The 16,258-nt window shown below is 39.1% G+C and overlaps 2 protein-coding genes across 2 annotated transcripts; one reads left to right on the top strand and one right to left on the bottom strand.

The window, feature by feature from the left end:
• Positions 1-17: 17 nt before the first annotated feature.
• Positions 18-5,054, bottom strand: LOC103969149 (probable bifunctional riboflavin biosynthesis protein RIBA 1, chloroplastic). Its single transcript, XM_009382605.3, has 8 exons — positions 4,901-5,054; positions 4,631-4,738; positions 3,011-3,392; positions 2,688-2,909; positions 1,902-2,227; positions 1,337-1,466; positions 848-1,144; positions 18-470 (listed from the first exon to the last, which is right to left on the bottom strand). The coding sequence occupies exons 2-8, from the start codon at positions 4,678-4,680 to the stop codon at positions 216-218; spliced, it is 1,662 nt and encodes a 553-aa protein (XP_009380880.2). The 5' UTR covers positions 4,681-4,738; positions 4,901-5,054; the 3' UTR covers positions 18-215.
• Positions 5,055-6,001: 947 nt separating this feature from the next.
• On the top strand, positions 6,002-10,832 carry LOC103969148 (dicarboxylate transporter 2.1, chloroplastic). Its single transcript, XM_009382604.3, has 4 exons — positions 6,002-6,891; positions 7,859-8,172; positions 9,572-10,020; positions 10,421-10,832. The coding sequence occupies exons 1-4, from the start codon at positions 6,085-6,087 to the stop codon at positions 10,534-10,536; spliced, it is 1,686 nt and encodes a 561-aa protein (XP_009380879.2). The 5' UTR covers positions 6,002-6,084; the 3' UTR covers positions 10,537-10,832.
• Positions 10,833-16,258: the final 5,426 nt, after the last annotated feature.

Raw genomic sequence — 16,258 nt, 5'->3', positions numbered from 1 at the left:
GAGGGGATATCAAGAAATGAGAAAACAAAATAATTTCTTATTGAATCTCAAGTACAAAACTATAATTTTAGTACATCAGACAGCCAGAGAGAGGTTAAAAGAATAGCTCAGAAGCAGATGCCTCGGTGAGCTTCATCAATGACGGTTGCAAACTATAATTTGAGTTTGAGCCTGAGCATGAACTTGTGACTCAAAATTCACTACCAACTCCTGCATCAAATGGCCTGATGCTGTTTGCCAGTTCCATTTCTTTGGATGAAACTAGTTAGATGATCATTGAATTCAGCAGATCCATAATCGTGTCCCATTTTTGCTCTTTTTGTCTCCAAGTATCTTTTATTCTCCTTGGTGATTGGTGTAAGCAAGGGAACTCTGCCTGCAATGCTCAATCCGTAACCTTTGAGTCCACCATACTTGGCAGGGTTGTTCGTCATCAATTTCATTGATCGAACACCTAGGTCTCTTAATATCTGCAGAAACAGAAACAAATGTGAAAGTTGAAACCAAAGAAATCAGTATATAATGCAAAATAATTCATTTAATGTACACCTAAACCTAAATGTTGAAAGATGTAAAAGACAGGTCCCATGGAGGCGAATTAAAGAGCAGAGATGGGTGTATGCAATATTATAAAAACAATGTAAGAAGAATGCAAGGAATGCACATGCTGTCCATGCAATCATAGCATATAATATAGCATATAATGGTAGAACTTATATAGTAATTGTGAAGTAATCAATGTGGCATGTAACTAAACCACTATTGCTTTTTCCAGATTGTTAAGATCGATGTTACCATCAAAAATACTATCACAGCAGGAAGGCTTGGCCCAGTTTTCACATCTCACCTGTGCACCAATACCATATTCCCGTGAATCGACAGGCAATCCTAGTTCCTCGTTAGCTTCCACGGTGTCCCGTCCATCATCTTGTAGGTTGTAAGCACGAAGCTTGTGGCCAAGGCCAATACCCCTTCCTTCATGTCCACGAAGGTAAACTAGCACACCCCTGCCAGCCCTTTCAATCATTTCCATAGCCAATGCAAGCTGATCACCACAGTCACATCTAGCTGATCCAAATATGTCGCCAGTGAGGCACTCAGAATGCACCCTCACAAGGATATCTTGGCCATCCCCAATATCCCCCTGTTTAAATTGGAAAAGAAGTATTTGAATGCCAAAACTAATGTTGGAAACGTTATGTTTTACAAGCAAGCTAGACAGTTCAATATGATCTGAATGCTCAAGAAGTTCATAACTAATCCATTTTAATGATCAAAAAGCAGCAAGAGGCATAATAGTGTACAGTGCTAAGGTTTTTTCACAAAGAATTCTTACTTTAACCATGGCAATATGCTCCATTCCGTCGAGTAGTGACCGATAGCAGTACGCTTGAACAGAGCCCCACTTTAAAGGTAAGCGTGCAACAGAAGCACGTTCAACCAACTTGTCTCTTTTTCTCCGATATCTGTGATACCATCTCATGGTCAGAACTAAAAGTAAATCACAAGATCTAATATAAAAAACTAATATGAGGATAACAAAGAATGTTGAAGCAACTGCAGTCACATTACAAACACAAATGGTTGCAGTAATCAAACATGCCAATTCATCTCCAATCTGTTCTAAGAGAGTAAAGATTACAGAAATTTATGCTATTGGATGGGCAAACTTTCAGGGCACGTCATGGCCAGTAAACAATAGGCCATGTTGATACATAATAGGCAATATGGATCAGTATGGCATGTGCCTGCACAGCATGACAGCATAGTATGAATGCCAATTCATAACCAACATTGACCTAAAATGCAAACATAGTAATCTATGTAATTGGAATGTTCCAGCAAGTGCAATTCCCTTGGTAATAATGATGATATCTTGCATGAGACAAGCAGAGACATACCTGATCAAATCAGCAATTGTGATTATCTTTAAATTCTCTTTCTTGGCAAATTCACGTAGCTTTGGTAGACGAGCCATGGAACCATCATCTTCATCAACAATCTCACATAGAACACCAACAGGGGGTAATCCAGCCAGCATAGCCAGATCAACTGATGCTTCTGTATGTCCAGCTCTTTTTAAAACACCACCCTCCCTGTATTTTAATGGAAAAATATGACCAGGGCGATTGAAGTCTTCGGGCTTTGAATCTGGTGATGCAAGCATCATAACTGTCTTTGCCCTATCACTAGCAGATACACCAGTTGTTGTACCTTCTTTTGCATCCTGAAAATAACAAGTTCCATCAGACTTCAAACTTCTAATAATCACAGCATGAGAATAAATAATTGGAACTTATAATTAGAGCCAACCAATAAAAGCAAGTCAGAATAGTTGACTGCAGGCATTAGCATGTTTAAAGTATGAACACAATCTATAACTTGTCCAAACAGGTTATTTTAGAAACCTAAATCAGACAGTTATACAGAACCTTGGTTGATGGAGTAAGGCTAAAGATCTTAGAATTAAAACTATAAGATAATAATACATCATGTTTTATGCTATGAACAAGGAAGTGACGTATAGATTATGCAACCTTGCCAGCTAGACAGAGTGAGAGAAGAGAATAGTTCAAACTTCAAAGCCACTTAGTAATTTGTTTCTGTGAGATGTCGCTTCTTATCTATATTTCACTCTTATTGATGAAAAGCACCATTAACTATCAAAATCAAGATCAATAACATACCACTGAGACAGTGAAAGCTGTGCAGAGCTTCTCCTCGTTTTCTTTATTTGATACCATGAGAGGAAGCTCTAATCTTTCAAGGTCTTCTGCTTTCATGCTCACACAAACGATTCCTGTCCCGTGCTTGACTATAAAAGCCATGGCCTCTGGATTTACCAAAGGTGCAGCCATTATAAGATCTCCCTCATTTTCTCTGTCTTCATCATCGACAACAATCACAAACTGCAAGAAGTAACCAACACTGAACATGAAGTGCGACAGAAAGAACAAACTGTAGCCAAATTGAAAAAAGACAATCAATCTGATCTAACTAGAAGACAGACCTTGCCTTGGCGGATGTCCTCAATGGCCTCTGAAATAGAAGAAAATCCTTCAGTAGGGCAATCTAAATCAAGTTCACCATTGTCAATAGAAAAATCATCAATAACTGCAGCCATATCAGCAGCAATTGTTCCAAGGGCTACAGCATCTGATTGAAGCATGGAAGTAACAATTGCATTATCCTGGTCAATATCTGGCAGCATTTCACCCTCACTAGAAATTGGAACAGTTGCAAATTCACCATCTGTTTTCAAAGCATAGCATGCAGCTTTCCTAGAACCTGTTGATGTAAGATTTGAAGTCCTCTGATTTACTGCAAAGGAATTATGGTACAACCTTCTAAGATTTTTGAAACAGCTGGAACCTCTTGGAGAACAGTGCACCCTGTTAATAGTGAAAAAAATAAAGGTTTGTGAACTGCTCTGAGAATTATCTCTCATTGTTTTAATTCATGAATTCTGTCATTCAAACTTAGAAATCATACGAGCATATAACAAGAGAATTTCAAGAAGAGAATTCAGGTGACCCATTGCTTCTAATACCATGTCAAATTGCTTTTGCAATTTGATCTCATATGCTATAATCTCCCCACTAACTTTTTTGTCCTATTCTGGTTCCTGTTACACCTTTTTTTGTTGGTATCAATAGCAAATTTCCTCAACATTAACACACGCTTTGGATTTGCTGTACAACATTCTAAACCCTAAGTGCAAGTAATTTTGGATCCAAAACAAAAGAAATAGCTTTAAAAACGGATTCATGAGTCAAAAGATTCAGAAAGGTGTACATAAGGTCTGTCTAAATTTTGAACATTTCACTTATCTGGCATGACTTGTCCATGAGTTTTAGAAAAAACACAAAGTTACATGTAAGAAGCCAAGAAGACTATTAAGCGCAGAATCTCAAAAGTTAGAAGTGCTTTCAAGTTTCAATAACCTGAATTAAAGTATCTTTATCATTCTGCCCCACGCCTTAATCGTTTTACAAAGAATCAAATTAAGGTTATTACATAAACACATAACCAACTAAGTGGACACTCGTTTGTCAAAATTACTTTCTTCCATGATTACCCACAAGAATATTACAAAAGAAGCCTCTTGTCTATGGAATTCTTACGAAATCATGCAAGATTTGAGTTCAATTGAATAACAAACCAACAAGAAACAGAAATCGAGCGACAACAAAGGTAGAGGGGCCTCTTGTCCATGGAATTTCTGACGAAATCATGCAATATTTGAGTTAAATGCAATAGCAAACCAAAAAACACAGAAATCGAGAGACCACAAAGGTAGAGGGGCCTTTTGTCCATGGAATTTCTTACGAAATCACGCAAGATTTGAGTTAAATGAAATAACAAACCAAAAAAGAAACGGAAATCGAGAGACCACAAAGGTAGAGGGGCCTCTTCTCCGTGGAATTTCCTACGAAATCACGCATGATTTGAATTACATGCAATAACAAACCAAAAAAGAAACAAAAATCGAGAGGGAACAATGGTAGAGGGGCCGCTTGTCCGTGGAATTTCTCGCCAAATCACGCAAGATTTGAGTTAAATGCAATAACAAATCAAAAATGAAACAGAAATCGAGATACAACAAAGGTAGAGAGGAGAAAGATCTTACTGAGAGCGACAAAGCCGGGTGACAGAAGAAGACGACGCGAGAGAAGCCATTTTCTACCGCACCTCGTCCAACCAATGGCCGGCTAAAGCGTTCGCTCCGATCTTCAGCCTGGAAACCAAATTCAAAGATTCACATTCGCAATCCGTTAAAAATCTTTACAAATTCCGATCAAATCAGAAGCAAACCCCCAAAGAATCAAAGACCTAAACATCTCTAACCCTACCAATACAATCTATACATAGATCGCACAATAACCCGGCGAAACTATACCTAGTTTCCGACCGCAGGAAGCTGCCGGCGATCAAGAACCTAAGGCTTGCAAGACAGGGAAGCAAGTAATGACGGTGTTCAAATGGCACCAGCATTATATACACAATGGGGGAGGGTTTACGCTGAGACGGAGGAAGAAGAGAAGAACCAAGGTCGATACCATACGCCGGTCACGTGCCATCTCGTCATGTCTAGAGAAACCAACTTCGCTACGAGATCTATCATCTTTCACGAAATCTACCTGTCTGTTTAGTGGTGATAGAAACCCTAACGTTAGTGGCCCCGAGAGGTTTTCATGACTCTCTCGAATCATGGGGCGGGTATCCCAGGCGAGTACGAAACGTTGTGGTGGAAATTGCCGACATCGGTGGGTTTGACGGCTCGACGGCTGAACAACTGGTGGTGGAGAAGTTGGAGATGTCCACGCGGTCAATTTAGGGCGGCTGCTGGTGCTTGACCGCAACCATGATTAATGGGTAATCCGTATCCAAGGATCCGATCAAACACATCCGACTCAAATCTGAGCACGATTTAGTAACGGATTAGGGACCCTTGAAAACGTATATTATCGGATCAGGTATGAACCGATCATAATATTTTTATCTTCATTATTATTATAAACGATAAATACGTAATGTCCATACAATTGTATGTACTCTGTTGCAGCATATTGGAGGCACACGGTAAAAACAAATAGGTGACGTGCGAACATCTACTTCGTCTATTTCCTCAGCCCATCGATCCCTTCCCCTCAGCTGTGGCGTCAGTCCATTACGCGCGATGGCCTTTCCGAACGCACGCGATCAACGGAGCATTGCCACAATCAACGTTTCCTCACGACTCCACCACCCGCCACAGCTGAGCTGTCGATCAACAATTGGTTGGCTATGTTCATTTTGTCTTCCTGTGGGCAAGACGGATCAGGTGTGTGGATTGCCTGCAAGATGAAGTTTAAAGATCCAATCATAGAACACCAGGTGTCGTGGTTGGTTGAGATTCTACCTACGGAATCGTGTGACGGCTCAGATGAGTCCTTTAATCTACATTTGTTCGTCATGCCAACGTGTGATCCGAATGCAATAACCGATTCGCATTCGACTCGACTACGCGGTGACGAGATCTCGTTGCGTTTTTCCTCACCGCCTGTTTAGTATCTGCTTCGTTCTCGCTGAGCTCCCTCGCGCATGGAGAGCTCCGCCCTTTCCCGCCCCATCTGCTCCCCTCTCTCCATCCGCTCCACTCCCATCCTTCGCCACCGCCCCGTATCCGCTCTCCGATCCACCCCGCTTCCCTCCGCGGCGGCCCTCTCCTTCATCGTCCGTCCCCTCTCACCCAATCCCCTCCGCCTCCGCCCTGTAAAACGCTGCCATTCCCCCATTCGAGCGTCCTCCTCGCCTTCTAGCGCTGCCCTAAATCCGGCAGCTTCTCCGTCGGCGTCGCCGCAGCCAACTCAGGGGGCGAAGCCCGTCCCCTTCGCGATCTCCGTTGCCATTGGTCTTGCCGTGCGGTTCCTCGTCCCGAGACCCGTCGATGTTACGCCGCAGGCGTGGCAGCTCCTGGCCATCTTCCTGTCAACCATCGCCGGCCTGGTGCTCAGTCCTCTATCGGTTGGTGCCTGGGCCTTCATCGGTCTCACCGCCTCGATAATCACCAAGACCCTAACCTTCTCGGCGGCCTTCGGGGCGTTCACGAATGAGGTGATCTGGTTAATCGTGATCTCTTTCTTCTTCGCAAGGGGTTTTGTCAAGACCGGCCTCGGAGATCGGATTGCGACGTACTTTGTTAAATGGCTAGGGAGAAGTACACTGGGGCTGTCGTATGGGCTTACCATCAGCGAGGCTTTCATTGCCCCCGCAATGCCCAGCACCACTGCGAGAGCCGGCGGGGTTTTCTTGCCTATCATCAAGTCCTTGTCCCTCCAATCCGGGAGTAAACCCGGGGATCAATCGGCTGGAAAGCTGGGGTCCTACCTAATCATGTCACAGCTCCAGGTTTGGGTCTCTTCTTTGTTCGGTGTTTCCTCCCCATTTTCCCTCTTCATTGTGGAATACGAAAGTGGTGATTTATCTGTTTTTCTAACGGAAAACTTAAACTGTGGTCAAATATTTGCTAACAACAACCTATTACGTGTTAAAGAAATCTTGCACAAATATGTTATTAGTTCGTATATTTTTCTTGTTCTAGCGTCTGAAGAGATCAGAACGTACAGATTATAGAAGGTCGACTTGAAAGTCAAACACCGAAGAAATTGACTGTTTTCACGCATTAGCTATTCAAATGTTTCTGATATTCTTAACAACAGTTAGTTCCTTAGTTTCTTAATTTTATTGGGTATGGGGAAACTTGTTGACAACAAAAAAATTAAAAAAAAAAACTATTTTTATAATTTTGTCAGTATTTTTAGATAAATTCCTTGAAAATATAGTGCTTTCATGATTTTCTGGTCACTGAAGAACAATTTTTCCTCAATCTTTGATATACAGAGTTTAATAAACTGGAGCTTCGCTCTGCCCGAAATATTGGTTGATCTATTTAGTGATATTAATACTTCCTTGATCATGTTAAATCTATAAATAGGGCTGCATGCTTGATGCAGAAAAGCCTAAGTTTATTTTGGAACCAAGGAAATAAATATAACCAATCGTCGGAACTGAAGATTATGTTCTAAACAGCATATGCAAATTGAACTTTTTTCCATTGATCTGCTCCTTTCCCAATCTCTATATCAGTGGGAGCTTCAAGCACAGGTCTGCTTTTTACCAGCACTACAAGGATATATTCCATGTTAGCGCCGTATAAATTAATTATACTCATCTTAGCATCACCATTCTTCCTTATTGTTCTCTATCCTAGTTTTTAATGCCCTAAACAACTAAAACAGAGTCAACTCACTTTTTATCTTTCTTTCATCTTATCTTATAAGTATAATGACTCACCTTTCTTTTCTGGTGCATACAGTCAGCTGGTAACTCAAGTGCCCTCTTCCTAACTGCTGCAGCTCAAAATCTGTTGTGTCTTAAATTAGCTGAGGAACTTGGCGTTAGGATTTCTAGTCCATGGGTGTCATGGTTTAAAGCTGCAAGCTTACCTGCTATTGTTTCTCTTCTAGCTACTCCCGTTATCCTATATAAACTTTTTCCCCCACAAGTAAAGGATACACCAGATGCACCGGCTTTGGCCACAAAAAAGCTGGAACAAATGGGACCTGTCACAACAAATGAATGGGTGATGGTCGTTACCATGGTTCTTGCAGTTTCATTGTGGGTCTTTGGGTAAGCAACTTATATCAGTGCTTCGCTTATGAAGTTTTCATTTTATTTCTACAAGAAATTTGCTCATGTCTGTTGGTGGGCTAATGTGTTGGTGACAATTTTTAAGCACATAATACATACAGTTTGACTTTATATGAGCATAGAACTTGTCCAAATGCAACTGGGATTTGTCCATGTAATGCCTTTAAAATGTTGCCTAGAAATGTTCTTGATAAAAATTGTAATGTTGGAGACTCAAGTGTCATAGCATTTGAATGATTTTGATTCCGCTGGGGCTATACAGGTAAACATAATCTGCAGACATTCGGTTTTTTCAGTGTCCAAATTGTAGGTACAAGGGAAGCATGGACAGCTATAATGATGATATGATTAAAAAGAAAGAGATAGGAGAGGGAAAGGAGATTAAAAAAAATAGTGGATAAAGAGACAGCAGGTTACTAAAATTCTATAGAAAACAAAATATAGACTTTAATTTTCCCTGCTATTGCCTCATTTAGGCTTATAAAATTGGAAAACTTTAGTTCGCTTCAGTTCAGGGATCCAATCACTGCCATTCCCTAATATTTTTTTAGTTCACATAAAACTTATGCAGACATAAATAATTAAGTTGTTAACTTATGCAGACATAAATAATTAAGTTGTTCATCTGCCACAAAGAATGATTAGTTTACGAAGATGATTTGACTTGACATGTTCAGATTGTTTTTTATCTATTACTCAAATTTTCATGTTTTACCTTTAAAAAAATTTCATGTCTTTCCTGCTTTATAAAAATTGTTGCCTCTTTGGATGAATAAGAAGTGTCCATTCTCTAGCTACTGATGCTGAAATGAGTAATGTGGAAGCTGAGGATGTTCATTTTTAGGGTTGTCTTGCCAACTTCTTTTCTTTTGCTCTGTCTGAGATTTTAACATATCTGTGTCCAAGGTTTTGATGAGATGTTTATAGTCCCAAGCTTCTTTCTCTGTGCATGTTTCTCCCACTAAGATCAGATATAGGGACATACAGATCTAGGGCACTTACTATGTGACAAAAGTAGTGTTAGAAGAATGTGTGGATAAACACATAAATTACATGTATGCACTTTTATATGAAGACCTGGAGATACTTCATTGATTCTGAAATTGGAAAATGTATAATAATACAAACCAAATGGATAAGTGAAAATATTGAGGATTATCAGGAAAAATGGAACTGGAAATCTCAGTGATAATTTTCTCACTTGATGTCTTTTCATTCAGTTTATTTTAAATTTAAGCTTCCTCACGGATCTTGCGATCAAGTTTAGCGGCATGCAGTATCCTCCATGCATGTTTTAGCTTGTGGTCATTAGTTTTGTGTTACTTTGCTGCATTACTCTACTATGATTCTCATTTTTAAGTAAATGGTTGGTGTGTAGAGATGCCCTCGGAATACCAAGTGTTGTTGCAGCAATGCTTGGACTATCCATCCTTTTGCTATTGGGTGTGCTGAATTGGGATGACTGCTTAAGTGAAAAGTCTGCATGGGACACCTTGGCTTGGTTTGCAGTTCTAGTTGGAATGGCAGGTCAGCTGACCAATCTGGGGATAGTGACATGGATGTCCAACTGTGTGGCCAAGTTACTTCAGTCTTTCTCACTGAGCTGGCCTGCAGCTCTCTGTGTTCTTCAAGCATCCTACTTCTTGATCCATTACTTATTTGCAAGTCAGACCGGTCATGTAGGAGCCCTATACTCTGCATTTCTTGCCATGCATTTGGCAGCTGGTGTTCCTGGTGTGTTGGCAGCACTTGCTTTGGCATACAATACAAATCTTTTTGGTGCATTGACACATTATAGCAGTGGTCAGGCTGCTGTCTACTATGGAGGTACTTTCTTCTTTCTTCCTGTATAAATCTCAGCAGTTATGTTATTTGACTTTTTTTTTCTTTTTTAAAATAAATACTGAAATCCAAAGCTGTAACAGAATTGCAAAAACAGTAGAAAAACTATTTTGAAAAATGTAACAAAACTGGAATAGAAAATGAATGTACAAATAGTTTGGTTGGTAAATCTCATGAAAACAATGTTTAACAAAGTATATATTTTGACTTAGCGGCAGAGAACGGGTACTCTAGCTTTTCTTTTGTGTGTTTGTTTGAATCCCCTAATAATGATTAGGTACTGTCTGATTGAGTATGTAATAATATTCATACGAAAGTTCATTTCCATGTCCTATATGTTATAAGTTGTTTTAAGTTAGTGCTTTCTTTTGCCTTTTCTCTACAGCGGGTTACGTTGAGCTTCCCGACGTATTCAGGCTGGGCTTCATTGTAGCTTTGATCAATGCCCTCATGTGGGGAGTTGTTGGTACCTTCTGGTGGAAGTTTTTAAGACTTTACTGAGGCTGGTAGGCTGCAAGTCAAGAAAGCGTTTCCTGTTGCACCAAGCATAGACATCTCACCTTGTCTTAAATTGTTCTGGAGAAGCTTTTTTCATTCTTTCTTATTGGCCTTTCTGGTCCCAAAATTTTGATAATTGAAAGGATCTCACAACTTCTTTGCACTTTTAGGCATTTTAATGTTTCTGTCATATCCCCATATCACAAACTATCCGTGAAGTTGTAAGTCACTGCTGAAATTGAAGTCAATGTCCAACTATGTCTTTATCGGTATATGATGGAACGTTTATTTTTCAGCAATGCAATTGGTCATGGAAAGATCAGATCAGGAAGACATTTTTTTGTGATTGCAAATGCTGGTAATATGAATCATAGCCTTTAAGTTCATAAACTTCATCCTTCTCCATCTCCCAGTGATATATAACAAACTTCATCCTTCTCTTCTTTCCAATTGCCCTAAAGGTCACATATGATGAACTAATCATTACCATAGGTAAAAGTATCATGATTTTCATCATAAATTTTATCATCATGATTATTATTACCATTTTGTTGTTTCATTTGTTCCTGCTGCAAGTTTTCAATTACACTGTCAGAGGAAGTTGTGACATGTTTCAAACCAATCCTTGTATATGGAGTTTGCACAAACTGCTCAGAATGGCTGCAGGTTTTCTACAGTTTTCTGTGCCAAGAACTTTGTTACATAATTCACGATTCATCATAACATTTAGACATCGTTAAAGCCTGCTCATCCTTGTGAAACGTCCAAAGATTCATCATGAACTGTATTGTGTCGATTTTCTGTAAACCAGTATTCAGAAATTCTCTTTATCCAGGTGAGTACTATGATTATTCTTGTCCCAGGCATTTAAAGGAGTTGGTGCTGAATCTCTGCAAACGATAACTAAGGTTAGTGGGTTTCATTTGGTATCTGCATAGTTACTTATCTATGATTGATCATCTGTACCATTCCCAAGGAGGGATTAAGATACTAAAAATATGCAGCTGTGACTCCATAGATGATATACCTTGAAGAGTCTGCTTAAGCCTGAAAGACACGATGGGATTCTACTTCCTAGCACACCTTATTATATTGCCTAAGCTTTTCTAAAGTTCTCAGCACTCAGGAAACCTTTAGCATGCTACTTTATGTGAATCATGACACCTGCGAGTTTTGAAATGAAAGATAGCCCCAAATATCCACATCTTTCTTTGGGCTTTAAGGTCATGACTCAAAACAGCACACCACCTCCCTGCTTTATCTTTCCTTCTTTATCTAATTTGCCTGGCTTTTCCTTTTGTGCAGGAGCCGACTAGGTTGGGTGCTCCCATAGGCTCTACCAAAAGGTAAGCAAAAAAGACGCATCGCTTTCCTACACTTGCTTTAGATATTGGGAAGAACTTGACTGCAATTGATTGCTTGCGAATCGTTTGTGCACGTCAACTTTGTTCCCTTTGGTCGCCATCTTGAAGAGTCGTGAGTATGAGAGAAATGTGCTTTTTCCTCTCGGTTATTCTCTTCCATGAAATCTTCTTTTATTTTTCTTTTTCTTTGTTGAGCATATTATTAATTGATGCGAGTTTAGCTGAGATTAATCTTAAATTTCGACAAGGGAGGCAAAATGTTAATGAGGGTTTTAGACTGATTGCATATAAATTCAGGATTACCCAAAAGCAGGATTGAGAGTCGTCTTTTGTCAAACATAAATAAATAAAAGTGAATATGTTAGATAGCTTGTATCTATTGTTCAGTAAAAATTAAGGAAGACATCATTCAAACATGTATTCCCCTAAATAAAAGAAATAGAGAACATTTATACACATAGGGTCAGTGCAATACAATTTGTTTACTCGACTAAGGATTGGATTGGCAGAAGAATCATATCTAACTGTATTTCATGGGCGTGGAATGTTAGATGGTGAGGAAATTTAGACAGGAATTGATTCTGTTGGAGAAAGGACATGGAAATAGATTTGCAGGTTTATGAGTAAAAAATCCATATTAATGACCAACTAATATATCCCGGCAAAGATAGAAAAAGAAATATTCAAGATTACATGAAATGTTTAAAGGAAATTGACAAATGCATTAGATAAAATTAATATATTAGGATTAGTGGGAGGAGAAGAAGCAGAATACATAAGAATAAAAATAGAAAAACTAAAAAAGATTTGGCAGCTTTAATAATAATATTGCTTTGAACAAAACATAACCATAGAAAAATAAGAGACACTAAGTCTTGTTATTTCTGATGCCAAGCAAAGACCTCCCCCCACCACTAAGAGGTCTTATCCTAAGCGAATAATTTTTTCAAGTATCAATATTGGATGTCACTATTAGTTGTGGTCCGTGAAATGAAGCATGTTACTTTCTAAATTGGAAGTCTTGTATCACATTAGATGATATAAACAAGTTTATCTCGATGCATTATGATATACATACAACAGATAGTTTTTTTCCAGCCATATGACTGTGGACTGTGCATGTAGTACTGCAATAAGTATTTATTCGAAGTTCATCCTTCATGAGTTGGCGTTAAAAGATAGTATTATGCTATAGCAGCTTTTTATACATCTGACAAGAGCAGGGAAAGCAAGACCTGCACAGATAAGTTTTAGCAATCAATATTGGACGTCACTATCAACTGTTGCCCATGAAAGTAAAGCATGATACTCGATTATATAAACAGGTTTTGTCTTGATCCGTTTATGATGTAGAACATACAGTCCTTTTAGCCATATGATCGTCAGTAATGGATTCACTATTAAGTATTAAGTATTTATGTCAACATTCATCATTATGCATTGGACCTTAAAGATAATTCACTATAAGGGCATGTGAAAATTGTCAACTTGATGTGGGTCTCCTACAGGATAGGAATTGATTTGCTAGTAGCACTTCTTGGTTTGGGGTCCAACAACCCTATACCTGTGTCTAATGGAAGAAACTGGAGAAGGAGCTGATGGTAGCACTGATGGACATACTAAAATACTTAAGAGACAACGTTTTGATGGAACAATGTGTGGGGTCAGAGATCAAATAGTAAGTTGACTCAAACTTCACTTTGCCCAAGCAATGTAGAGCTACTATCAAAGAGAGGGGATGGGGTACCAGTAGTGGGCCCTTGAGATCATGTCATCGTACAGTCTTCCCCATTAGAAGCAGATGAAGATGCTTAGCATCTTAAACTATAGAATCTATTAGTTGCAGGTCTTCTGTTTTGATGACAACTATAGCTGCAATAGAAGCGGTGGTTTGTATATCGTGTGGATGAATGAATGAATGAATGAATGAATGTAGCAGTACAAGATGGTCGGTGGGAGTTGCAATTATAGCAGTGGTTCGTCTTGTTTGGTTTCAGAATAGATATATTCTGGATAGGAAAATAAACAACTTAAATTAAGATTCAATGTTTCAAAAATGATGTAATATATTGCATTTGGTTGAGTTGAACTAAAACTGAGGGTTAAAGAAAATATGGATGCATGTTGCAATCGAAGCGTGATTAGAAGAGATCAGAGAATTGAAGTGTTCGATGTGGTGGAGACAGCAATAGTTGCCTACTAGTTGTATGTCCATGCTATGTTTTGTTAGAAAATATTATTAGTGTGCTTTATAGTTTAATGTCATGTCATAACTTTAATGACATTATATGCTCGCTTGTATAATAGGATATATATCATCATCTCTGTGATAACTCAAACATTGAAACTGCTAATTTTGTGGATGCCTATTTGGCAAAACTTAACCTACCCATAATCATTTTTCTTCCTTGGTAGAATAGCATTAATATTATTCCAGAGGACAAGAGTTGTAATTCAAACATGTGGCTCTCGCTTTCATACCTTAAGATTGTCTACACTAAAGATAGAAAGAAAGAAATGAAATCCTGTGAGCAGATTAGAATTAGCCATTCAGAAGGATTCATCCATCTAAATCCAAAAAGTCTGCATCTTTATGTTGATGACCTCTTCATGGCATATGTCATATTTGTGCGGCTCTTAAATTAGACTTGGCTGATCCCTAATTCAACATATCATAGTAATAAAATTCAACCAGTAAACTGGTTTTAGGCTTGGTAAAAATGGAGAACACATGGAAGGGCTAAATTAGTGTTCTCATGGGCAGATGGAGTTGCATGGTGGTGATGTACCACCTACTTGCAGCTCCTTTTTCATCACCTTGGAATCCCTTTTCACTTTGAACATACAATGGAAAAGCATGTCCCAAAAGCTGGAATTATTCTTCTTTAGGCAAACATCACAACCAATCCTTTCCTGTGAAAAAGGAACCACATATTTCCTTCTCTCATCCAACTTTCTTTTCTGGTTGCTGTTCCGAGCATTCATGTCAAATTCTATTCACCAAGTTATGTTATTTTTCATCTTTTATCTTGAAATAATTATCAATATTTTCTAAGCATAGTAGAGTTGTTGGAGGAACTATAGAAATGTTCATGCACAGATCAAGGACGTGCATGCATGTCGAATTATAGACAACCCTCATAGATGTAGATTACCCACAGGATGGATAAATGTTCATACTCTCACATGAATCCAATCTCTAACCTTGAGCTAAGAAAGAAGGATGTGCTGCATAAACATGAGATCATGACAACATGATAGATATCATGGCTGTGCATACTAAGGGAAAAGTTCAAGACTTAGCTTATACACAGACAAATAAGCCACGTAAGGTCATGTTTATTCTAATCAAATGTGCATGGACCAATTCCCATGTGAAAACAAGAAGAAAATGTATGCATGCCACCATCAACATGTCAGCGTCTGAGCCACAAGTTCACATCCACAGGTGACCAGTCATCTTCTAGAGTTTTACCATTATAAATAATTAAACTAATGGAAGCTATGGAAAGTATGCATGCTTAGTGCTAATCCCTTCTGATCAAACAATACGAATCGCTTAATCAATTGCAATTTTCTTTCTTCCTCTTCCTCTTGTTATCATTCTGATACGCTGACAACGTCCGAATCCTCGAGAGTAATGAATGTGTAGTTCAAGATTAACTTTTGTTATGGTCTCCATCATCTCAATATATGCATATCGTTTCCGATGACTACTTTTCTTACATTATTAGTATTAATATTGCCTCGTCTTTGTTGTGACGAGTGGAGAGCAATAGTGTCTCACATTGGCAGCGGTCATTGCACTTGTGTTTCCTATATGTTCTTTTAACTTTGGGAAAGCATAGTTTTCAGTAGCTCTTAGATGATTTTTCTGATGCCTTCTATTTCTGTGTATCGGACTTGCACATACGTATCTTAGACAGCAAGAGGGTATATGTAGACCTTCCACCTTTATTCAAAGAAACCGAAAAGAAATGCTCTCACAATATTTTTGTTCCTTTTCTTTTCGCTTTTTAGATTCCAAGTCATGGGAAGCGGATAGGATCGAGGAGGTGTCACCACAACTGTGGCCAAAAGCCAGGGCAAAGATGGCCATCACCAGTTGTCTTCCCCAATAAACATCCAAAAATCTTCATGTCTCGAGGTGCGTGTGTTTGTCTCAGTGGTGATAGGTGTTTGTTTCTCCATTCCAATGCAGCACTCCCACTCATCTCGCTTCTTCCAAACCTACGTCGTCCATGAGGAGGGGGGGTGGGGGGGTGGGGGGAGGTGTTGGGACCTCGTGCATTGTATCGGGTTCTCGGTGGGGAACAGTACAAGAAGCTGCCGGAAAATGATTGACTTGGACTCTGCACAGG

This window comes from Musa acuminata, chromosome BXJ2-10, assembly GCF_036884655.1.
Source record: "Musa acuminata AAA Group cultivar baxijiao chromosome BXJ2-10, Cavendish_Baxijiao_AAA, whole genome shotgun sequence".
Classification (NCBI taxonomy): Eukaryota; Viridiplantae; Streptophyta; class Magnoliopsida; order Zingiberales; family Musaceae; genus Musa; species Musa acuminata.
This window is presented reverse-complemented; position numbering and strand designations above follow the sequence as displayed.